At 39.5% G+C, this 25,314-nt stretch overlaps 1 protein-coding gene across 3 annotated transcripts in view; it reads left to right on the top strand.

Moving 5' to 3' along the window:
• DMXL1 (Dmx like 1) overlaps window positions 1–25,314 on the top strand; it is a 191,093-nt gene that overhangs the window by 39,066 nt on the left and 126,713 nt on the right. For 2 of the 3 annotated variants that reach the window (XM_032156599.2, XM_032156598.2), the window contains exons 5-9: window positions 4,638–4,770; window positions 9,262–9,328; window positions 10,935–11,113; window positions 13,610–13,799; window positions 15,779–15,947. In XM_032156599.2, the coding sequence (XP_032012490.1) occupies window positions 4,638–4,770; window positions 9,262–9,328; window positions 10,935–11,113; window positions 13,610–13,799; window positions 15,779–15,947 (738 nt within the window). Of the gene's footprint in view, window positions 1–4,637; window positions 4,771–9,261; window positions 9,329–10,934; window positions 11,114–13,609; window positions 13,800–15,778; window positions 15,948–25,314 lie in introns of those variants that run through there. The other variant, XM_058440586.1, reaches the window with a different exon arrangement.

Raw genomic sequence — 25,314 nt, 5'->3', positions numbered from 1 at the left:
AGGTTTCACTGAAAAGGAGCCTTTGGACCTGAGAGTAAACAGACTTTAGCAATGAGAATTGGGTAGATGGAACAGGAAAAAAGTGAAATTTAAGAAAATATATGCCGGGCGTGGTGGCTCACGCCCATATTCCCAGCACTTTGGGAGGCTGAGCCGGGCAGATCACCTGAGGTCGGGAGTTCAAGACCAGCCTGACCAACATGGAGAAACCCTGTCTGTACTAAAAATACAAAAAATTAGTCAGGTGTAGTGGCTCATGCCTGTAATCCCAGCTACTTGGGAGGCTGAGACTGGAGAATCGCTTGAACCTGGAAGGTGGAGGTTGCAGTAAGCTGAGATCATGCCATTGCACTCCAGCCTGGGCAACAACAGTGAAACCCTGTCTCAAAAAAAAAAAAAAAAAAAAAAGGAAGAAAGTATAATGAATATATGTATCAGTTATCTATTTCTGCATTAGAAAAGCATCCTCCAAAATGATGGATGGCTTAAAACATTCATCATTTTACTGCTTATGATTCTGTTGATCAGGAAGGCTCTGTGGGAATGGCTTATCTGTTGTTCTATGTGGTAGTGACTGAAGCAGTTTATCTGCAGCTAAAAGATCCAAGAAAGGCTTTGTTCACGTATCTGGGCCTTGCTGCTTGCTATCTACTGGAATGCCTTTGTTCTCCTCCACATGGCCTCTTCTATGGCCCTCTCTAGCAGGGCAGCCTGGTTTTTACATGGTGGCTGCATTCTGAGAGTGAAAGTAGAAGCTGCAAGAAAGTCCCAGAATGTTATTGCTGCCACATTATATGGTCACAAGTCCAGCTAATATTAAGGGATGGGAGACATAGACTCCACCTCTTGATGAAAGATATGGCAAAGTCATATTACATGGAGGCATCAACACAGGGAGACATGATTTATTGGGAGCCATTTTTACCATTCTACAAAAGTGAGGGAAGGCACAGAGAAAGAAAGCATAAGATACATTATAATAAGGATTAGTACTTCACTGGGCTGAGTCTCAGTGGTGGTAAGGAGATAAGACCTTACCATGTTATAGGAGACCTTTAAAGTCATGCTAAAAAGTTTGAATTTAATTCTTTATGGTTGTCTAAAAACTATAGGTTTTCAAAAGAGGCTAGTGATATAAGATTTATGGTTTTGCGAGATTCGTCTGCTAGCAGTGAGTTAGAAGGGTCAGTGGCAAATGGAACAGGAGAAGGAGTGATCTTTGGAGAGGTTGTATTCTCATTAGTCTGGATGAGAAATAAGAGCTTATTTCCATAGTAGTTGCTCAATTAATATTAAATGAATTAATGAATAGTGAAAGATATACATGGATATGAAATGTGTTCTGGCAGTAGAATTGACATTACCTGACAACTGGATTTGAAATTACTTTGAGAGTATCTATGACCACATGAAGAGTAATATGTAGGAGTTAGAGGTAGTGGAACATAAGGTATTAATTGGATATGTGGACCTTGAGAAGCTTGTATATCATAAAGCAATATATAGACATTTGAATCTAGAACATAAAAGTTATCTTTGGAGCAGGGCACGGTGGTTCAAACCTGTAATATCAGCACTTTAGGAGGTTGAATGGAGAGAATTGCTTGAGCCCAGGAGTTTGAGACCAACCTGGGCAACATAGGGAGACTCCATCTCTACAAAAAAATTTTTTAAAAGTTAGTCAGGCTTGGTGGCTGGCATCTGAGTTCTCAGCTATTCAGGAGGCTGAGGTGGGAGGCTTGTTTGAGCCCAGGAGGTTGAGGCTGCAGTGAGCCATGATTGTGCTACTGCATTCTAGCCTGGGTGACAGAGCAAGACCTTGTGTCAGAAAAAAATTTAAAAAAAAAGAAAAGTTATCTTTGAGACATAGAAATAGAAGTCATCAGAGAGAGATATAAAAGTATTGGTAAACTGATTAATGCCTTTCTTTTGTGTCCAAATTTTCTATTGTATCTTGCCTAAATCATAAGATTTTCTGTTTTAGACTTTTTATGCTTTTTTCCTGCTTTACTATCCATAATATCCTGCTTTAATGTCCGTAATTTAATATCTGTAATATCTAATTCTTAGAGTTTGAAATCAGTGTACCATATTATATCTTACCTACTTTTCTTCCATTCCATACCTGGGATTAATTTTGTATTCTGTTTTAAATTCTTAATCTTTTATGGGATATCTTAATTTTATCTTCAGTTTATATTAAGCAAAAGAAAACTTGTATCTCTTGGTAAGTTCAAAAGTGGAATAATCAACATATTTAAATGGATTGTTTGTTTCATTGCTTGTTGTGCTTTTTTTTCCCCTGTCTGTGAAACCTTCTATCTATTGCTCTACTATTCATTGAGCTTCTGCTTAGTGCCTGGCCTGTGCTGGAGACTTTGTGCATATTATATAGCTAATCCTTACAACAACTGTATTTAAACCTCAAATTTTTTAGATGAGAAAATTGAAGCTCAGAAATTACCCATCTAGATCAAATTCACATGGCTAATTAAGCATCTTACTTGGGATTTAGACACAGGGATTTCTGATCTAAAGTCTATGCCAGAGATCCACTTTCCTTTTGAAACAAGAAAACGAGAGCCAAGCATGCTGGCCCATACCTGTAATCCCAGCAGTTTGGGAGGCTGAGTTGGGAGGGTTGCTTGAGCCCAGGAGTTTGAGACGAGCCTGGGCAACATAGCAAGACCCCGTCTCTGCAAAAAAATTAAAAAAAGTGATTATTCTAGAAATACACAAATCTATAGTCTTTAATTGCCAAGGTGAATGCCATCTTTATTGTCAGCTTTTTTGCCAAAATTGCTTGTCTTTTGTATGGATGATAGCACGACCTTCTACTTAATTGCCAAGTCATAGAGTTGGAATCTGTCCTTTAACGGCTTGTTTTTTCTCTGTATTTATTTGGTATCAAATCTTGACAATTCTTTTTTTCATTTTTTCTTGAGACAAGGTCTTGCTCTGTTGCCCAGGCTAGACTGCAGTAGCTCAGTCATAGCTCACTGCAGCCTTGACCTCCCAGGCTTGAGTGATCCTTTCACCTCAGCCTCCCTAGTGTCTGGTAGTACAAGTGCGTGTCTAACTAATTTTTGTAATTTTTTTCTGTAGAGACAGGGTTTCACTGTGTTGCCCAGGCAGGTCTTGAACTCCTGGGCTCAAGCAGTCCTCCCCGCTAGGCCTCCCAAAGTGGTGGGATTACAGGTGAGAGCCACCGCACCCAGCCTTGACAATACTTGTTGAAACGGCTTTCAAATGCTTGCTTTTTAAATATTTGGTTGAGATCCTCATTATTTACCATCTTGATTTTTTTTTTTTTTTTTTTTTTGGGGTGGAGTTTCACTCTTGTTGCTCAGGCTGGAGTGCAATGGCGTAATCTCAACTCACTGCAACCTCTGCCTCCTGGGTTCAAGTGATTGTCCTGCCTCAGCCTCCTGAGTAGCTGGGTTTACAGGCATGCTCCACCATGCCCGGCTAATTTTGTATTTTTAGTAGAGATTGGGTTTCTCCATGTTGGTCAGGTTAATCCTGGACTCCTGACCTCAGGTGATCCACCTGCCTTGGCCTCCCAAGTGCTGGGATTACAGGTGTGAGCCACCGTATCTGGCCTACCATCTGAATTTCTACAGTTAATTAACCAGGTTTAATAGTTTAATAGTTGGTTAACCGCACACTTATGTTTTCCCTGATGTTGTCTGTCTCTAGAGTTGTTTTCTAAAAAGTATTTTTAACCTTCTTTGTATACTAGAGTCTTTGAAATTTCGATGAAAGTTACAGATTATCTTTCTGGAAAAATGCACATATTGTATATGTGATTTTTGTATGTTATCTCAATAGAGGGAGACTCACAGGCCTCTCCATCTGTTGACTGCCCCTCTTCCAGTTAAGCCCTCTTGTTCTAAAATACAGATCCAATTTTGTAACAACTCCCCCCACAATCCCCCACTGCCACTTGAAAATCTTTTACTCCCAACTACCTATAACAAAGCCCAAATGCTGTAAACTTGAAAAACTCTTCACAGTCTCACCTTGGCATTTTTTCCGTAGTAAATTTTTTTCTAGCCTTTCCATGTACGTTATTCGTTAATCTATACCACATGAAGAGGCATTCTTGGGAAAATATATGAACTTATATGTCTTCATGCCTTCGTTCATGTTAGGTTTCCTTTCTGAAATGCCTGTCTCTTCTGCTTATTCATCCATTAAGGACCAGGTTGCATTTCGTCACTTTTCCTGGCACTTTTACTACAGGTACACATTAATGTCTCCTTCTTGTGGGCTTCCATAAAGCTTTGCACACATTTCTATCATGTGTGTAACACTTTTGCATGGTATCATATTTCCATGTCTTTCTACTGAAATATGAACTCATGAAAAACGACAATGTTTTATTTGTCATTGTATTTCCAATGTCTAACACAGTGCCTGGGACAAAGAAGATGCTCATTAAATACTTGTTAAATGACATTATAAGATCTCAAGCTATTTTAACAAAATTAAAATACAGCCTTCTTCTCCGTTCTTCAAATTTTTTTTTGATATTTGACTTTTTTTAGAAGTTGTTTTAGATGAAATTCTTGAGCATGTAAATTAAGTCACTATTAAATACCTAAATAATAAATGATGAATAATATTTTTTTTAGGCAGTCGTCTTTTAACTGGTTCCAGCTATTTGCAACTCTGGGCCAATACTAACTTGGAGAAGCCAACTGAAGATGAAAATTTAAATAAAACAGATCTTAACTTTGGAGATTGGAGATGCATTTGGCATTGCAAGTAAGCAATTAATCAGGGGAGAAAACTGATAAACCTGTTGTTCTATGTGGTTTTATTATAAATGTATTTTAGTTGTGTAAAGCCACACTGACATAAAAAGTACTGATTTTTGGTCTATGGTATGCTTTTTCTTATACACAGATAATTCTGTATTTCCCGTGTTCTACAAATACATTTTTTAAAAATGTCAAATAAAATAGGAAGAAACATAAACGTTTAAGGCTTAACATGAAGACCGTTAAATACAAACTTGCCAAATTATATGAAAAGATAGATGACTTTCAGGCTTTTGAACGGAAGACTTCCTATTGTGAAGAAATCTATTTTTCCCACATAATCTATATATTGAACATAATCCTTGCCAAAATCTGAGTGGAATTTCTATTAAGCATAGTTCTAAACTCTACTTAAAAGGATAAATATGGGAAAGTCAGAGAAATTCTGAAAGAAAAGAAGAATAAAGATATACAGTATAGTAAAATGAATTCTTTTTTTTTTTTTTTTTTTTAGAGACAGAGTCTCGCTCTGTCTCCCAGGCTGGAGTGCAGTGGCGCAATCTCGGCTCACTGCAAGCTCCGCCTCCCGGGTTCACGCCATTCTCTTGCCTCAGCCTCTCCGAGTAGCTGGGACTACAGGCGCCCGCCACTGCGCCCGGCTAATTTTTTGTATTTTTTAGTAGAGACGGGGTTTCACCGTGGTCTCGATCTCCTGACCTCGTGATCCGCCCGCCTCGGCCTCCCAAAGTGCTGGGATTACAAGCGTGAGCCACCGCGCCCGGCCATAGTAAAATGAATTCTAACACCACAGATGATCAAGCATTTTGTTACTGATGTAGGAACAGACAGATTAGGATCCAGGATTAGACTCTGGAGTGCAATGATGCGAGGCTCACTGCAACCTCCACCTCCCTGGTTCAAGCAATTCTCCTGCTTCAGCCTCCTGAGGAGCTGAGATTACAGGCACATGCCACCACACCTGGCTAATTTTTGTATTTTTAGTAGAGATGGGGTTTCACCATGTTGGCCAGGCTGATCTTGAATTCCTGACCTCCGGTGATCCACCCGCCTCAGCCTCCCAAAGTGCTGGCATTACAGATGTGAGCCACCGTGCTCAGCCTTAATAGTCTTTTATAGCGGGGAAAACTAGCTAGCTCTGTAGACGGGAAATTAAGTTAGAGTCTTTCATACCTGATACCAAAACAAATGTGAGATGGAGGAAAAAATTCTATAAAATGGAACAAAAATATTAGAGGAAAATACAGGTGAAATTTTATATTTTAGAGCTACATTGTCCAGTATGGTAGCCACTAACTACATGTTATTGTTGAGCATTTGAAATGCAACTAGTCCAAATTGAGATGTGCTGGACTTCAAAAATTTAGTATTAAAAAGAGTGTAAAATATCTCTAACATTTTTAAAAAATATGTTGAAATGATATTTTTATATATTAGGTTAAATAAAAAATATTAATTTCGCGTGTTTTAACTTTTTTTAAAAACGTGGCTGATAGGAAATTTAAAATTACATATTTGGCTAACATTTGTCATTTACGTTATATTGCTGTTCAACAAGAAGTGCTGCTTTAGAGTTAGGGAAAGACTAAGAATGACACCCAAACTGGAAATGGATAGGATAGGAAAAATTAATAGTTCTAACCGTATCAATAAAACATTTCTATAAAGCAAATTGTCCACAAGGAAAGAAACACACGAGGAGAAATATGTGCAGTTTTGGGCAAATGTGTTTTTAAAAGTAGGCCTTAAATTAGTTGGAAAAGAACAGGTATAACAATAGTAAGCAACACTGGGCAATGGAGAGAAATTTTTAACAAGGTATAGAACATATTAAAAATAAGTGCAATAAGAGGTGATCTCACTTGAAATCAAGAATGTTTGAAATGTTCAGAAAAAGGATGAATCTTACCTAATAGTGTTTAGAGAAATAGGTGCTCTTGTATACCTTCAATAAGGGAGTACAGTTGATATTATGTTTCTTTTTTTTTTTTTTTTTTAGATGAAGTCTCCCTCTGTCGCCCAGGCTGGAATGCAGTGGTGTGATCTCGGCTCACTGCAATCTCCGCCTCCCGGGTTCATACCATTCTCCTGCCTTGGCCTCCCGAGTAGTTGGCACTACAGGCACTCACCACCACGCCTGGCTAATTTTTTGTATTTTTAGTAGAAACGGGGTTTCACCATGTTAGCCAGGATGGTCTTGATCTCCTGACCTTGTGATCTGCCCGCCTCAGCCCCCCACAGTGCTGGGATTACAGGCATGAGCCACGGTGCCTGGCCTGATAATATCTTTCTAGAGCACATTTTGGAAGTGTGATTCAACAGGCTTAATTTTTTTCATATCCTTTAAATAAGATTTCCAGGTTTCATTCATTCATTCGACAAATATTTGTTGAATGGTTCCAGGCAACTTTAAAGATGCTTAGAATATTGCAGTGAACAGATAGGGGTAGATAGGAAATAAACCAGTAAACTGGCATAAAAGGATTTAAGTGAAACTGACTAGGTTTATATGAAGTGGTGATAGCATAAATATCACATACCAAAGTAAGGCAGACGTTCCATATGTAGAAGTTACAGAGGATATTTCAAAGGAGCAGGTTCCATGTATTTTGCATCCCTCAGATAGGTAATAGGTTAACATGTAGAAAGCGAAGATAATTTTGCATAAATAATTCTTTAGAAAGAGCTGTAGGCCGGGCACGGTGGCTCACGCCTGTAATCTCAGCACTTTGGGAGGCCGAGGTGGGTGGATCACCTGAGGTTGGCAATTCAAGACCGGCCTGGCCAACATGGCGAAACGCCATCTCTACTAAAATTACAAAAATTAGCCAGGCATGGTGGCACATGCCTGTAATCCCAGCTGCTTGGGAGGCTGAGGCATGAGAATAGCTTGAACCTGGGTGGCAGAGGTTACAGTGAGCCAAGATCACACCATTGCACTCCAGCCTGGGCGATAGAGTGAGACTCCATCTCAATAAAAAAAAGAAAAAAAAATAATAATATTTTGTCTTAAGGATATCCTTAGGATTAACCAGATGTTTTAAAAATGTGTGTGCAGCCATGTTCACTTTTTTGTTGTTGTTGCAGCAAAAATTAGAAAACAGCAGTGAAAAATTATTTGAAATCCTTGTATGTATGTATATGTAAACATATACAATGGAATATAAGCCAATAAAGTAATAATGTAGATCTGTACACCTGCACACATATACACATCTTTTGCGTCTATATACAGAGATGTTCATGACATATTTTTGTTGTTGTTGTTTGAGACGGAGTCTTGCTCTGTCACCCAGGCTGAGTACAGTGGCGTGATCTTGGCTCACTGCAACCTCCACCTCCTGGGTTCAAGCAATTCTCCTGCCTCAGCGTCCCAAGTAGCTGGGATTACAGGGGCGTGCCACCATGCCTGGCAAATTTTTTGTATTTTTAGTAGAGATGGGGTTTCATCATGCTGGCCAGGCTGGTCTCGAACTCTTGACCTTGTGGTCTGCCCACTTCAGGCTCCCAAAGTGCTGGGATTACAGGCGTGAGCTACTGTGCCCGGCCCGTGACATATTTTTTAATGGGTGATAAGTATGACTTCAGTTTCTAGCCCTACTTGTCCCACCTTTTCCTGCAGAAAGTAGAGAGAGTGGACGGAAGGATTTGGAAGTTTATGTATTAAAATGTTAACATTGGTTTTGTCTGAGGAAAGGATGTGGTGGTATTGGTGAAAAATGTAAGTGATTTCATTTGCTTTTTATCTACCTGTATCAACTTCAATGTGTTATGCTTAAAATCAGAAAAAAAAGTTATTTGTATCTGAAATGAAATGTGACAGAATTCCTCTTTGGATATCTTTACAAATAAATTTAGTATTGACCTATCTAATCATGAATTTGGGCAAAGAAAAGGAAAGCAGTGATAGTGGTGAGTGTCTTGAGATCAATATATATGAGTAGCTGTAAGGGAAGGCAATGAAGAGAAATGAACCAAAGTTCCTTTGAGAAGAAAAGGCAAGTATGTACCAAGTATATAGGTGAAGCTGATAGGCTGAATCCCTAATTGCTGCAAGTCCCCTGTTAACCCACACATAATCTTTAATTAGGTAAGTATTACCCTAAGGCAAACTTACTATATATTATCCATGAAAATATATGTTGGCATATAGGGGTCCATGGTTCTGGAAACTAGATTTCCAGATTTAAAAAATGAAATCATTGTCTCTCATTCTAAGGGAATGAAGTTTATGACTTTTGTTTTAGGCCTTAAAGATTTTGACAAGCCATTCCTTCCATGAGTCTATGGATGTATGTTTTTATATTTAAAGTTTATCTTACTAACTAGTTCATTTTTCAGGTACACAAAGATGTGAGTGTGAAACTTATAAGATTTTCTGTCTTTTGAACCATTTGCTGATTTATAATTTTGAGAATATTGGACTTTTTCTTTTTAGTTTGCATTGCAAATTATTCCTTATCTGTTTAATTTACAGAACTGCTTCCCAAGTTCATTTAATGAAATTTTCACCCGATGGAGAATTTTTTGCCACTGCTGGGAAGGTAAATTGTGAAAATGCTATTGCCAAATTATGTGTTTATAGTTTACTTTGAAACTTTAAAAACATTAACTGGCTTCATTCTTTTATTGATTTAACTTGAAAATAATAGTTTCCATTAAAAATTTGTTTTTTTGTTTGTTTGTTTTGAGATGGAGACTCACTCTGTCACCCAGGCTGGAGTGCAGTGGTGCGATCTTGGCTCACTGCAGCCTCTGCCTCCCAGGTTCAAGCGATTCTCCTGCCTCAGCCTCCCAAGTAACTGGGACTATAGCTATACACCACTACGCACGGCTAATTTTTGTATTTTTTAATAGAGACAGGATTTCACCATATTGGCCAGGCTGGTCTTGAACTCCTGACCTCGTGATCCGCCCACCTCGGCCTCCCAAAGTGCTGAGATTACAGGCGTGAGCCACCATGCCCGGCCATTAACAATTTTAAGTAGCAGAAATTGGCTCCATTATTGTGGTGTTAAAAGACTGTGTGATGTAATTGAAATAACATAGACTTAGGGGCAGATCTGGATATAAATCTGCCATTTACCAGCTTTATCATCTTGGCAAGTTAATCTTCTTGAGCCTTTCTTTTCTCATGTGTAATATGAGGATAAAAACATCTACTTCATAGGTCATTAATCATAGGATTAATTTAGACAATATATGCAGTATATAGTGACCGGCACAGTGCCTTCCATGGCTTCGATTTATATTACCTTTTAGCTGATGTATGTTAGGCTGTTTTTAATATATAAGACTTCATAGGCTTTCTAGAAAGATAGTAGTAACCATTTCTTTAGTGTGCATACATTATTACCTGTTTATTTTAAAGCAATGTATTAATTTGAAGTTACTTTTATTCATTGGTTCATAGAGCATTTCATGAGCTACTAATAAGTCAAATTACTGTTTTTACGGCTCAAAGCCTTCTGCAAACTAAGAGTGTAAGATACTCTAAAACTACAGTAAGGTTTTTGTTTTTTAGGAGAGAGGTAGAGCTGTTTATTCTGGGAACTCAGTTATAGCTTAAAAGCAGTACCTGGTACATTCTAGTCTCCTTTGCTTTTCCCTTATTTCCCATATTAGGACTATAAATTTGATTGTACATGGAATATTTCATATAGTATTTATATATTAACTCGTTATTTTCATCATCAGCATTTTCTTTGAAAAGTCACATGAAAATTCATGAGAAGTATCTTTTTTTTTTCAATAATTAGCAGTCTTCATAAGTCTGCTAGTGGTATTGATTTCTTATTTAATATTTGGCTTACTGGAAAAGAAGTCCTTAATTTTATCTTTGAGTCTTTCCTGAATGACTCCATTTCCCATACTCTAGTAATTAGCAAGCATTTTTCTTGAACACAGAATACGCACATTCACACACTTCAGTTTTTAAAGCACAGTTAGGCAATGCTAATAGAAAAGTGCCGGAATCAGAATTTTCTTAATTCCTCTGTGCCCAACGTCTCTTCCCATCACCAAGTTCTTGCCATTGGGGAGAAAATTCTTACTTTTGCTATTTGATTTAATCTTTAATTCTGATCTGCATGTTTTTCTGTTTTTTTGTTTGTTTGTTTGTTTGTTTTGTTTGTTTGTTTTTTTCCATAGGATGACTGTCTTTTGAAGGTATGGTATAATGTAGAAAACTGGCGGACAGCTGTTACTTCTCCAGATAGAAGTTCAGAAAAACAATCCCAAGGAGAAATTGACTTTTCTTTTGTGTATCTGGCCCATCCTCGAGCAGTAAATGGATTTTCCTGGCGTAAAACAAGCAAATATATGCCTAGGTCAGTGGATTGGTCATTTCCCCCCACATATTAAGGGAACATCATCTCTGTTACCTTGATTACTTCTCTCACTTTTGAGAGTCCATAGTTACAGGACTTCTGAGCCTGTGAAGATTAGAGTAATATTAAATAGTCTCTGGCCTGCACATATCTGGCTGTGGGTCAGCTATGTTTGATGCCTAGGATAAGAGTCATATTAAAGGAGTTTAAGCTGGGATAGTTTACTCCATATCAGATGTCTTTAAGTCGCAGAGTTGTACATATTTTCTTTCTCTTTGTGTTTTGTGTCTAATTCTGTCGTCTTTTTTCTCCGGATTGTTGTTTGTTTATATTTTTACATAAATACTCTGTTGTCTTGTACCTTCTAGTATGTCTTCCCTGGTTTTCTTCTTTTAAAAAATAGCTTTATTAAGAGGATATACCGTGAGTTCTTGTATGTTTATTTGACTGCACCCAACATATCTGAGGAAAAGAGAGAGTAGGTTAATACCCTACATTATTCTTCTTTGAAACAGATATAAGTTTAACCACAAAAGCACACAGTGACACACACATGCATACCCTCAGTACCTTCTTTTTTTTTTTCTGTACTTCTGGAAAGAGTTAATATAATACTGAATTTTAGTAGGTTATAGAGACCTATTACTTAAATACAGGTATAAATTCCCTGTTTTTGTTTGTTTTTTATGTGTTTTTGTTTTGTTTAGTTTTGAGACAGGGTCTTGCTTTGTCGCCCAGACTGGAGTGCAGTGCCCCAGTCATGGCTCACTGCAACCTCCACCTCCTGGGCTCAAGTGATCCTCCTGCCTCAGCTTCGCAAATAGCGGGGACTACAGGTGTGTGCCACCATGCTGGGCTAATATATTTTTTTCTTTTCAGATTGTTTATAGAGATGGGGTTTTGCCATGTTGCCCAGGCTTGTCTTGAACTCCTGAGCTCAGGCGATCTGCCTGCTTCTATCTCCCAAAGTGCTGGAATTACAGGCATGAGACGTGTGCGCAGCCAGAAATCCCATTTTGTACCATATGGCCATTTTCAATTTGGCCAAACCATGTGGCATTTTTTTCCTACCTCTTCACTATTTTATGAATTTTGCTGACTAGATGTTTTGAGCTATAGCGTAGCTGTAGCCAGGACAGGGATAGAGAAAAGAGAGTGAGAAAAAAATGGAGGGAGATGGGTGTGAGGATGGGGAAAGGAGGAGAAACAAGGGGTTGGGGAAGGAAAGAAAAAAAGATGCTAGGAAGGGAGAAGTAGGGGACAGAAGGAGAGAGGTAGAAAGGGAGGGTGGCCTGGAAAGGCTGTGAAAGCAAAGAATGGTGGGAGAGGGAAGCCCGGAGAGGAGGTAGAAAGGGAGAAGAAGACAAGGAAGTAGACAGAAAGAGGAGAGGGAGTCAGAGGGAGAGAGATGCAAGAATGGAGGAGGGAAGGAGAAGGAGAGAACAACCAACACAAATCATGCTGTTCTCCCTTCTCTTTTGCAACTTCTTTTTTAGTCCGGTGGGTATGTTTAACAAAGTGGCTACTAGGCAGTATTTTGATTTCTTTTCTCATTTACTTTAACTCAATGAGTTGCTGATAAAACCTGCTAATTGTTGTGTTTTTAAAAATCAGATATGTATGCTGGAACAAGTTACTACTACAAAATATTGTGACTTTTTCTTTCTTTCTTCTAAACTTATTGAATTCCCTGATGGAAGGTAGTCCTTGTTGATAGGGTTTCAGCCTTTGAGCTCTTGATGCTTATGGGACTTATTAACGTATATGTAATTGATTTTTGCTTTTATTTTAAGGAGGTGGCAAAAAGGAAATTAACTGAAGGTCAAGGATGACTAAGGAGGGGGAAGTGTTTAGTACTTACTTTATCATGAATATTCAATTCTTGAATTTCACTGCTTTGGGCATCTGTTAGGCATGGAGAGAATAAGTGTACCCAGTAGTTACTGTAGCTTTTTGTGACAGTGTGGAGGTGCCTTTATAGAAAGTAGAAATGAAGCATATGATATAATTCAAAGAACTATCCACTCAATAAATCAGAAAATTTTATTAGAAGATGTGGTTATTTCTTGTGTGTCAACTGAGAGATTGTGGCTTAATCTCAGTCTTTGTTTTTTTAGATGTGAAAAGAATTTAATTGAGAGCTGGGATGGTGGCACACACCTGTAATCCCAGGATGAGGCGGGAGAATTACTTGAGCCAGAGGATTGCTTGAACCCAGGAGTTTGAGAGCACCCTGGGCAACATAGTGAGACCACATCTCTTAAAAAAAAAAAAAGAAAGAACGTTTGGCAAGATTATTGAAACAAGAATTACTGAATTCTAGGCAGAAAATAAATAGGTTGGCGAGCATTTGCTGTGATGAAATCTGTACATACTGATATTTTCTTCATTGGTACCTTAGTTGGTACCTTTAAGTAATTACAGAATCATTGTAGAATTGTCTGTGATACTATGTGAAATTTGTATTTTTGCTTCTAAAATCTTTTCATTCCTTAGGGCTTCTGTGTGTAATGTACTGTTGACTTGCTGCAAAGATAATGTGTGTCGTCTTTGGGTAGAGACATTTTTACCAAATGATTGTTTGCTATACGGAGGTGACTGCAGCCATTGGACTGAATCAATTAATTTAACAAATAACTTCAAGAGAAATACTTCCAGTAAAGAACGAGTTCAAAATGCTTTAGAAGTGAGTGTTTTTGTCACATTACTTACTACAAGTTTTAAAACCTTTGATACATTGCCTTTTTGGTAACAAAGTAATGTTATAAAAAATCTGTATCCTAGGAAAATAATTCTTAGAAAATTTTCATTTCTATTTGGTTCAAAAAACATATTTTTATCTAGATTTTGTCTGGAACACAAAACTACCTATAATTATGAAGTTCCTCTTAGGTTTACTGATGATGATAAAAGGGTGATTACATTTGACTTAGCTGAAGTAACATGAAGTAAAATCTGAGAATGCAAAGATTTGACTCTAAAAATAACTTATTTTTTCTTTCTTAGCGCTTGAGTAGTTTATCCTATTCAGTTCTTCTACCTTTTTATCTTTAGAAACCCCACCCCACCCCAGAACTTGGGGTCTTTACAAATTAATATTGAAAGTAAAAGTCAATTTTTGGTTTTTGGACACACTAAAGGTAGAATAGTAATACATTTGATCATAGCCTAAAGGCTGAGAAACAGTAGTAGAATAGTAATACAGATTCTTCTAATTTTTTTTTTTTTTTTTTTTTTTTTTTCTGAGACAGATTCTCACTCTGTCAACTAGGTTGGAGTGCAGTGGCATGATCTTGGCTCACTGTATTCCTGGCCTTAGCCTCCTGAGTAGCTGGAATTACAGGTGTGCATAACCGTGCCCAGCCAATTAATTTTTGTATTTTTAATAGGGAGAGGGCTTTACCGTGTTGGCCAGGGCTGGTCTCGAACTCTTGACCTCAAGTCATCTACCTGCGTCGGCCTCCCAAAGGGCTGGAATTACAGGCATAAGCCATGGTGCTCGGCCTATTATTTTCTTAATATTGAAAACAAGAAGTGATTTTATTTTTTGTGGATTTTTTTTTGCGGGGGGCGTTGTTTTGTTGTTTTTTGAGACAGAGTCTCTGTCTGTCACCCAGGATGGAGTGTAGTGGGGCGATATCAGCTCACAGCAACCTCTGCCTCCCGGGTTCAAGCAGTTCTCCCTCCTCAGCCTCCCGAGTAGCTGGGATTACAGGTGCGTGCCACCACGCCTGGCTAATTTTTGTATTTAAAGCGGAGATGGGGTTTTGCCATGTTGGCTCAAGTAATCCTCCCACCCAGGCTGGCTCGAACTCCCGGCCTCAAGTGATCTGCCTGCCTTGGCCTCCCAAAGTGCTGGGATCACAGGCGTGAGCCACCATGCCCGGCCCTGAAAACAGAAGTGATTTTAAAACAATTTATCTTTGAATGCTTTGTATGATTATGCAGCAACTATTTTTCTAATTTGAATAGTATTCTGATGGCTCAGAATATAATAAATTGTGTATTGATTCAACAACGAATAGAATGGTTACATGTAGTAATAGCTGAAAGAAGTTGTTGACCAGGAATCTGAAGACTTGTTCTACCTTTTGCCCTGCCTCTTCTTAGCTAGATGATCTTAGGTTCTATATAGACTATTTTATCATATGAAAGATGAGAATAACAATATTTGCACTGCCTGCCTCATGGCATCAAATGGGTTGATATCTATGAAAATGCTTTGTAAATTATGAAATGTCCCATGTGCAGTGGTAATATTATTTAATACTATGTGGTCACAAGGAGTTAGCTATAGACGAAAGAGGACAGTGTATGTAGAGATATCATTGACAAACAGTAGTATTGGAAAAAAAATTTTTTAACATTTGATTTTAGGAAATACATTTTAAGAAAATAAGCCTAATAAAAATTGCAAAATACTGTATGAGGGTTAAGAGAACAGCCAGGTACTTTAAGTCATAAATTTATTCTTCAGGATTCAAATTTGCTGTACCAAAATATTGAAAGGTGTTTTTACATATAAAATGTTAAAAGACATTTTTACATATAAAACATATAAAATGTTCTGAACTAGGATATATGTAACTTCTGACAATCATTATGTAACCTATACATAGATAACTTTTGACAATATAGGCATTAGTTTTGTTTCTATTCACACAGGTAAATCTGAGACATTTTCGTAGAGGTCGGAGGAGATCACTTGCACTTGTAGCACATACGGGATATCTGCCACATCAGCAGGATCCTCATCATGTTCACAGGAACACTCCACTGCATGCCAATGCACTTTGCCACTTTCATATTGCAGCCAGCATCAACCCAGCCACAGGTAATGAAACATTGTTCAAAACAAGTTTCTGAAATTGAGTAGATTGATTTTATAACAAGTAAGTTACACTTTTAGTTTTCAACTAAGTAAAATATTGGAGGTGACTTTCTTAGCCCACTTTTCGTTGTAGCAAGCTCACTGATTTCTGTTTGTTTGCCCTTTAAGGCCCTGATTTGACCTGTGATTTAGGATCTTGATAAGGCATTGAAGTTCATTGTTAGTTTATTCAAAAATTGATATTTGAACTGTTACTTAATAAAGGTCAGTACTACAGATGTAGTATTGTATTTTTTTAATTTTTATTTTTTATAGACATGGAGTCTCACTGTGTTGCCCAAGCTGGCCTCAAACTCTTGGCCTCAAGCAATCTTCTTGCCTTGGCCTCCCAAAATGCTGGGACATTACCAGCATGAGCCACCATGCCCAACCTCTAAAAGTAGTATTTTATAATTATCGTATAGTTCTTAAAATCTTTGTGTTTGGTACTTGATCTTTGGAGCCAATTCCATAAAGAGGGCAGAAATATGTAAAGGTTATTACTCGGAGAATTAAGAAACTTATCTCTGTAGTCAAATATGTACTATTAGACTAAGAGATCTAGAATATCTGGGTCTGCCTATGAATTTGAAGATTTAAGTACTTATTATTTTTGAAATGAGGAATCACTCCCGTTACCCACGTTGGAGTGCAGTGGCACGAACACAGTTCACTGCAACCTCGACTTCCCAAGGCCAGGTGATTCTCGCATCTCAGCCTCCCAAGTAGCTGGGACTACAGGTGCATACCACCATGCCCAGCTAATTGTTTGTATTTTTAGTAGATACTCAGTTTCACCATGTTTCTAGGCTGGTCTCGAACTCCTGAGCTCAAGAGTTCCACCTGCCTTGGCCTCCTAAAGTATTGAGATTACAGGCATGAACCACTGTACCTAGCCAGGACTTATTATTTTAGTAATTTTTTTTATTATACTTTAAGTTCTAGGGTACATGTGCACAACGTGCAGGTTGGTTACGTACGTATACATGTGCCATGTTGGTGTGCTGCACCCATTAACTCGTCATTTACATTAGGTATATCTCCTAATGCTATCCCTCCGCCATTCCCCCACCCCACAACAGGCCCCGGTATGTGATGTTCCCCTGCCTGTGTCCCTGTGTTCTCATTGTTCAGTTCCCACCTATGAGAGAGAACATGTGGTGTTGGGTTTTTTGTCCTTGCAATAGTTTGCTGAGAATGATGGTTTCCAGCTTCATCCATGTCCCCACAGAGGACATGAACTCATCCTTTTTTATGGCAGCATAGTGTTCCATGGTGTATATGTGCCACATTTTCTTAATCCATTCTATCATTGATGGACATTTGGGTTGGTTCCAAGTCTTTGCTATTGTGAATAGTGCCGCAGTAAACATACGTGTGCGTGTGTCTTTATAGCAGCATGATTTATAATCCTTTGGGTATATACCCAGTAATGGGATGGCTGGGTCAAATGGCATTTCTAGTTCTAGATCCTCAAGGAGTCGCCACACTGACTTCCACAATGGTTGAACAAGTTTACAGTCCCACCAACAGTGTAAAAGTGTTCCTATGTCTCCACATCCTCTCCAGCACCTGTTGTTTCCTGACTTTTTAATGATCACCATTCTAACTGGTGTGAGATGGTATCTCATTGTGGTTTTGATTTGCATTTCTCTGATGGCCAGTGATGATGAGCATTTTTTCATGTGTCTGTTGGCTGCATAAATGTCTTCTTTTGAGAAGTGTCTTTTCATATCCTTTGCCCACTTGTTGATGGGGTTGTTTGTTTTTTTCTTGTAAATTTGTTTGAGTTCTTTGTAGATTCTGGATATTATCCCTTTGTCAGATGAGGAGATTGCAAAAATTTTCTCCCATTCTGTAGGTTGCCTGTTCACTCTGATGGTAGTTTCTTTTGCTGTGCAGAACCTCCTTACTTTAATTCTATCCCATTTGTCAATTTTGGCTTTTGTTGCCATTGCTTTTGGTGTTTTAGACATGAAGTCCTTGCCCATGCCTATGTCCTGAATGGTATTGCCTAGGTTTTCTTCTAGGGTTTTTATGGTTTTAGGTCTGACATTTAAGTCTTTAATCCATCCTGAATTAATTTTTGTATAAGGTGTAAGGAAGGGATTCAGTTTCAGCTTTCTACATATGGCTAGCCAGTTTTCCCAGCACCATTTATTAAATAGGAAATCCTTTCCCCATTTCTTGTTTTTGTCAGGTTTGTCAAAGATAAGATGGTTATAGATGTGTGGTATTATTTCTGAGGGCTCTGTTCTGTTCCATTGGTCTCTATCTCTGTTGTGGTACCAGTACCATGCTGTTTTGGTTACTGTAGCCTTGTAGTATAGTTTGAAGTCAGACAGCGTGATGCTTCCAGCTTTGTTCTTTTGGCTTAGGATTGACTTGGCAATGCAGGCTCTTTTTTGGTTCCATATGAACTTTAAAGTAGTTTTTTCCAATTCTGTGAAGAAAGTCATTGGTAGCTTGATGGGGATGGCATTGAATCTTTAAATTACCTTGGGCAGTATGGCCATTTTCACGAATTGATTCTTCCTATCCATGAGCATGGAATGTTCCTCCATTTGTTTGTGTCCTCTTACTTCATTGAGCAGTGGTTTGTAGTTCTCCTTGAAGAGGTCCTTCACATCCTTTGTAAGTTGGATTCCTAGGTATTTTATTCTCTTTGAAGCAATTGTGAATGGGAGTTCACTCATGATTTGGCTCTCTGTTAGTCTGTTATTGTTGTATGAGAATGCTTGTGATTTTTGCACATTGATTTTGTATCCTGAGACTTTGCTGAAGTTGCTTATCAGCTTAAGGAGATTTTGGGCTGAGATGATGGGGTTTTCTAAATATACAGTCATGTCATCTGCAAACAGGGACAATTTGACTCCCTCTTTTGCTAACTGAATACCCTTTATTTCTTTCTCCTGCCTGATTGCCCTGGCCAGAACTTCCAACACTGTGTTGAATAGGAGTGATGAGAGAAGGTATCTCTGTCTTATGCCAGTTTTCAAAGGGAATGCTTCTAGTTTTTCCCATTCAGTATGATATTGGCTGTGGGTTTGTCATAAATAGCTCTTATTATTTTGAGATACGTCCCATCAATACCTAATTTATTGAGAGTTTTTAGCATGAAGGGTTGTTGAATTTTGTCAAAGGCCTTTTCTGCATCTATTGAGATAATCATGTGGTTTTTGTCATTGGTTCTGTTTATGAGACGGATTACGTTTATTGATTTGCTTGTGTTGAACTAGCCTTGCATCCCAGGGATGAAGCCGACCTGGTCGTGGTGGATAAGCTTTTTGATGTGCTGCTGGATTCGGTTTGCCAGTGTTTTACTGAGGATTTTTGCATCAATGTTCATCAGGGATATTGGTCTAAAATTCTCTTTTTTTGTTGTGTCTCTGCCAGTCTTTGGTTTCAGGATGGTGCTGGCCTCATTAAATGAGTTAGGGAGGATTCCCTCTTTTTCTATTGATTGGAATAGTTTCAGAAGGAATGGTACTAGCTCCTCCTTGTACCTCGTAGAATTTGGCTGTGAATCTGTCTGGTCCTAGACTTTTTTTGGTTGGTAGGCTATTAATTATTGCCTCAATTTCAGAGCCCATTATTGGTCTATTCAGAGATTCAACTTCTTCCTGGTTTAGTCTTGGGAGGGTGTATGTGTTGAGGAATTTATCCATTTCTTCTAGATTTTCTAGTTTATTTGTGTAGAGATGTTTATAGTATTCTCTGATGGTAGTTTGTATTTCTGAGGGATCGGTGGTGATATGCCCTGTATCATTTTTTATTGCATCTATTTGATTCTTCTCTCTTTTCTTCTTTATTAGTATTGCTAGTGGTTTATCAATTTTGTTAATCTTTTCAAAAAACCAGCTCCTGGATTCATTGATTTTTTTGAAGGGATTTTGTGTCTCTATTTCCTTCAGTTCTGCTCTGATCTTAGTTATTTCTTGCCTTCTGCTAGCTTTTGAATGTGTTTGCTCTTGCTTCTCTTGTTCTTTTAATTGGGATGGTAGGATGTCAATTTTAGATCTTTCCTGCTTTCTCTTGTGGGCATTTAGTGCTATAAATTTCCCTCTACACACTGCTTTAAATGTGTCCCAGAGATTTCTGGTATGTTGTGTCTTTGTTCTCATTGGTTTCAAAGAACATCTTTCTTTCTGTCTTCATTTCGTTATGTACCCAGTAGTCATTCAGGATAGGTTGTTCAGTTTCCATGTAGTTGAGCAGTTTTTAGTGAGTTTCTTAATCCTGAGTTCTAGTTTGATTGCACTGTGGTCTGAGAGAAAGTTTGTTATAATTTCTGTGCTTTTACATTTGCAGAGGAGTGCTTTACTTCCAACTGTGTGGTGGTCAGTTTTGGAATAAGTGTGATATGGTGCTGAGACGATTGTATGTTCTGTTGATTTGGGGCGCAAGTTCTGTAGATGTCTGTTAGGTCCGCTTGGTGCAGAGCTGAGTTCAATTCCTGGATATCCTTGTTAACTTTCTGTCTCGTTGATCTGTCTAATGTTGACAGTGGGGTGTTAAAGTCTCCCATTATTATTGTTTGGGAGTCTAAGTCTCTTTATAGGTCTCTAAGGACTTGCTTTATGAATCTGATTGCTCCTGTAGAGGGTGCATATATATTTAGAATAGTTAGCTCTTCTTATTGAATTGATCCTTTTACCATTATGTAATGGCCTTCTTTGTCTCTTTTGATCTTTGTTGGTTTAAAGTCTATTTTATCAGAGACTAGGATTGCAACCCCTGCCTTTTTTTGTTTTCCATTTGCTTGGTAGGTCTCCTCCATCCCTTTATTGTGAGCCTATGTGTGTCTCTGCACGTGAGATGGGTCTCCTGAATACAGCACACTAATGGGTCTTGACTCTTTATCCAGTTTGCCAGTCTGTGTCTTTTAATTCAGCATTTACCCATTTACATGTAAGGTTAATATTGTTATGTGTGACTTTGATCCTGTCACTATGATGTGGGTTGGTTATTTTGCTTGTTAGTTGATGCAGTTTCTTCCTAGCATTGATGGTCTTTACAGTTTGGCATTTTGTTGTAGTGGCTGGTACCTGTTGTTCCTTTCCATGTTTAGTGCTTCCTTCAGGAGCTCTTTTAGGGCAGGCCTGGTGGTGACAAAATCTCTCAGCATTTGTTTGTCTGTAAAGGATTTTATTTCTCCTTCACTTATGAAGCTTAGTTTGGCTGGATATGAAATTCTGGGTTGAAAATTCTTTTCTTGAAGAATGTTGAGTATTGGCCCCCACTGTCTTCTGGCTTGTAGAGTTTCTGCCAGGAGATCAGCTGTTAGTCTGATGGGCTTCCCTTTGTGGGTAACCCGACCTTTCTCTCTGGCTGCCCTTAACATTTTTTCTTCATTTCAACTTTGGTGAATCTGATGATTATGTGTCTTGGAGTTGCTCTTCTCGAAGAGTATCTTTGTGGCGTTCTCTGTATTTCCTGAAGCTGAATGTTGACCTGCCTTGCTAGATTGGGGAAGTTCTCCTGGATAATATCCTGCAGAGTGTTTTCCAACTTGGTTGCATTCTCCCTGTCACTTTCATGTACCCCAATCAGACGTAGATTTGGTCTTATCACATAGTCTCATATTTCTTGGAGGCTTTGTTTGTTTCTTTTTATTCTTTTTTCTCTAAACTTCTCTTCTCACTTCATTTCATTCATTTGATCTTCAATCACTGATACCCTTTCTTCCAGTTGATCAAATCGGCTACTGAAGTTTGTGCATTCATCAAGTAGTTCTCGTGCCGTGGTTTTCAGCTGCATCAGGTCATTTAAGGATTTCTCTGCATTGGTTATTCTAGTTAGCCATTTGTCTAATCTTTTTTCAAGGTTTTTAACTTCTTTGCGATGGGCGCGAACTTCCTCCTTTAGCTTGGAGAAGTTTGATTGTCTGAAGCCTTCTCTCAACTCGTCAAAGTCATTCTCTGTCCAGCTTTGTTCCATTGCTGGTGAGGAGCTGCATCCCTTTGGAGGGGGAGAGGCGCTCTGATTTTTAGAATTGTCAGCTTTTCTGCTCTGTTTTTTCCCCATCTTTGTGGTTTTATTTACCTTTGGTCTTTGATGATGGTGACGTACAGATGGGGTTTTGGTGTGGATGTCCTTTCTGTTTGTTAGTTTTCCTTCTAACAGTCAGGACCCGCAGCTGCGGGTCTGTTGGAGTTTGCTGGAAGTCCACTCCATACCCTGTTTGCCTGGGTATTGGCAGCGGAGGCTGCAGAACAGTGAGTATTGCTGAACAGCAAATGTTGCTGCCTGGTTGTTCCTCTGAAAGCTTCGTCTCAGAGGGGTACCAGGCCCTGTGAGGTATCAATCTGGCCCTACTGGAGGGTGTCTCCCAGTTAGGCTACTCGGGGGTCAGGGACCCACTTGAGGAGGCCGTCTGTCCATTCTCAGATCTCACACTCCGTGCTGGGAGAACTGTTACTCTCTTCAAAGCTGTCAGACAGGGACATTTAAGTCTGCAGAGGTTTCTGCTGCCTTTTGTTCAGCTATGCCCTGTCCCCAGAGGTGGAGTCTATAGAGGCAGGCAGGTCTCCTTGAGCTGAGGTGGGCTCCACCCAGTTCGGGCTTCCCAGCTGCTTTGTCTACCTACTCAAGCCTCAGCAATGGTGATGCCCCTCCCCCACCCTTGCTGCCGCCTTTCAGTTCAATCTCAGACTGCTGTGCTAGCAAAGAGTGAAGCTCCTTGGGCGTGGGACCCTCTGAGCCAGGTGCGGGACATAATCTCCTGGTGTGCCATTTGCTAAGACTGTTGGAAAAGCATGGTATTAGGGTGGGAGTGACCTGATTTTCCAGGTGCCGTCCGTCACCACTTCCTTTGGCTAGGAAGGGGAATTCCCTGACCCCTTGTGCTTCCCAGGTGAGACGATGCCTCATCCTGCTTCAGCTCATGCTCAGTGGGCTGCACCCACTGTCCTGCCCCCACTGTCTGACAAGCCCCCGTGAGATGAATCCGGTACCTCAGTTGGAAATGCAGAAATCACCCATCTCCTGTGTTGCTCACGCTGGAGCTGTTCCTATTCAGCCATCTTGGAATCCTCCTTTTTTTTTTTTTTGAAACGGAGTCTTGCTCTGTCTCCCAGGCTGGAGTGCAGTGGGGCAGTCTCGGCTCACTGCAAGCTCAGCCCCCCAGGTTCACGCCGTTCTGCCTCAGCCTCATCAGTAGCTGGGATTACAGGCGCCCGCCACCATGCTGGGCTAATATTTTTGTATTTTTTAGTAGAGACGGGGTTTCACTGTGTTAGCCAGGATGGTCTTGATCTGCTGACCTCGTGATCCTCCCACCTCGGCCTCCCAAAGTGCTGAGATTACAGGTGTGAGCCACCATGCCCGGCCTTTTTTGGACAGGGTCTTGCTCCTTTGCCCAGGCTGGAATGCAATGGTGCGATCTTGGCTCACTGCAACCTCCATCTCTCGGGGTCAAACGTTTCTCATGGCTCAGCCTCCCAAGAAGCTGGGATTACAGGAATGTGCCACCATGCCCAGCTAATTTTGGCATTTTTAATAGTGACGGGTTTTCGCCATGTTGGCCAGACTGATACTGAACTCTAGGCCTCAAGCATTCTGTCCACCTCAAGTAAGTAGTTTTTGTGAGTATAAGAACTAGTTGTCAGAATTGGAGCATTTAAAGTAGAGCCTGGAATATTACTTGAGGAAAACATTAAAGGCAATATTTGCATAAGGTGTTATTTGTACAAAAAGTGAAAAGTAAAAGCCTCATTTCACCTCTCTTCCACCTTTCTCCCTCTCCCTAGAAGACAACCACTAACAACTTTTGATGAATTTTTATTACGGAATATTCTTTTTCATTTTTTGAGACGGACTCTTGCTCTGTTGCCCAGGCTGCAGTGCAGTGGTGTGATCTCAGGTCATAGCAACCCCCGCCTCCTGGGTCAAGCAATTCTCCTGCCTCAGCCTCCTGAGTAGCTGGGATTACAGGCACCCACCACCACACCCAGGTCATTTTTTATATTTTTGGTAGAGACCAAGTTTCACCATGTTGGCCAAGCTGGTCTCAAACTCCTGACCTTGTGATCCAGCTGCCTTGGCCTCCCAAAGTGCTGGGATTACAGGCGGGAGCCACCGTGCCTGACCTTTCTCTGCCTTTTATTTTAAAACATAGATTTGTTTTGGAGAAAATTGTTTACACTCCTTGAGTTCATTCTAGCCTTTACAGTCTAGCAGACACCAACATGATCCAGGTTTGATTTAATGTGATACTTAAATTTTTGCTTAGTTCTACTAATTAGGGATTATTTGCAGCAACTCACTGGATTTGTACTTCAGTATACTCAATTTAACATTCATATCAAAAGCAACACCAAGGAGCTGGGCGTGGTCATTCATACCTGTAATCCCAACACTTTGGGAGGCTGAGGCGGGCAGATCACCTGAGGCCAGGAGTTCAAGACCAGCCTGGCTAACGTGGTAAAACCCCGTCTCTACCAAAAATACAAAAAAAATTAGTCGAGTGTGTTGGCAGGCGCCTGTAGACCCAGCTACTTGGGAGGCTGGGGCAGGAGAATTGCTTGAACCTGGAAGGCAGAGGTTCTAGTGAGCCAATATTACACCACTGCACTCCAGCCTGGGTGACAGAGCGAGACTCCATCTCAAAAAAAAAAAAGTAGGTAATACCAAGGAACAAATACTTTTTTAGCTGAGTTGACTGTCTTGAATGCTTTTCTTGAGCATGAGAAGGGAACCTCAACTTCAGTCTTGATGCTAACAAACAAGCAGTCCATCTTAGAATTAGGTCATTAAAGAGGTTGATAGGTCAATCTATTAAGTAAAAATTGTTGTTGATATTAAGATACATATGTTACTAGTTCCTTTGACATTATGGTGATTTTTTTTTTTTTTTTTTTTTTTTTTTGTGTGAGACAGAGTCTCGCTCTGTCGCCAAGCTGGAGTGCAGTGGTGTAATCAAGGCTCACTGCAACCTCTGCCTCTAGGGTTCAAGCAATTCTTCTGCCTCAGCCTCCTGAGTAGCTGGGATTACAGGCACGCGCCACCATGCCTGGCTAATTTTTGTATTTTTAGTAGAGACGGTGTTTCACCATGTTGGCCAGGCTGGTCTTGAACTCCTGACCTCCTCGTGATCCACCTGCCTTGGCCTCCCAAGGTGCTGGGATTACAGGCGTGAGGCACTGCACCCAGCCAACATTTTTTTTTTAATTGTGGATCAGTTTAAAATTTGCTTGTTATCAAAATTTGTTATAAATTAAGATATTTTTATTAACAGAGCTACACATTACAAACATTTTATTATGTAAATGTTTTTCAGTGTTAAATATTTATGATTAAATAAATTATACTGTATGACCTAGAATATATA

The sequence above is a fragment of the Hylobates moloch genome, unplaced genomic scaffold (genome assembly GCF_009828535.3).
Source record: "Hylobates moloch isolate HMO894 unplaced genomic scaffold, HMol_V3 SCAFFOLD_6, whole genome shotgun sequence".
Classification (NCBI taxonomy): domain Eukaryota; kingdom Metazoa; phylum Chordata; class Mammalia; order Primates; family Hylobatidae; genus Hylobates; species Hylobates moloch.
Note: the sequence above shows the minus strand (reverse complement) of the source record. Positions and strands in the feature narration are given on the sequence as shown.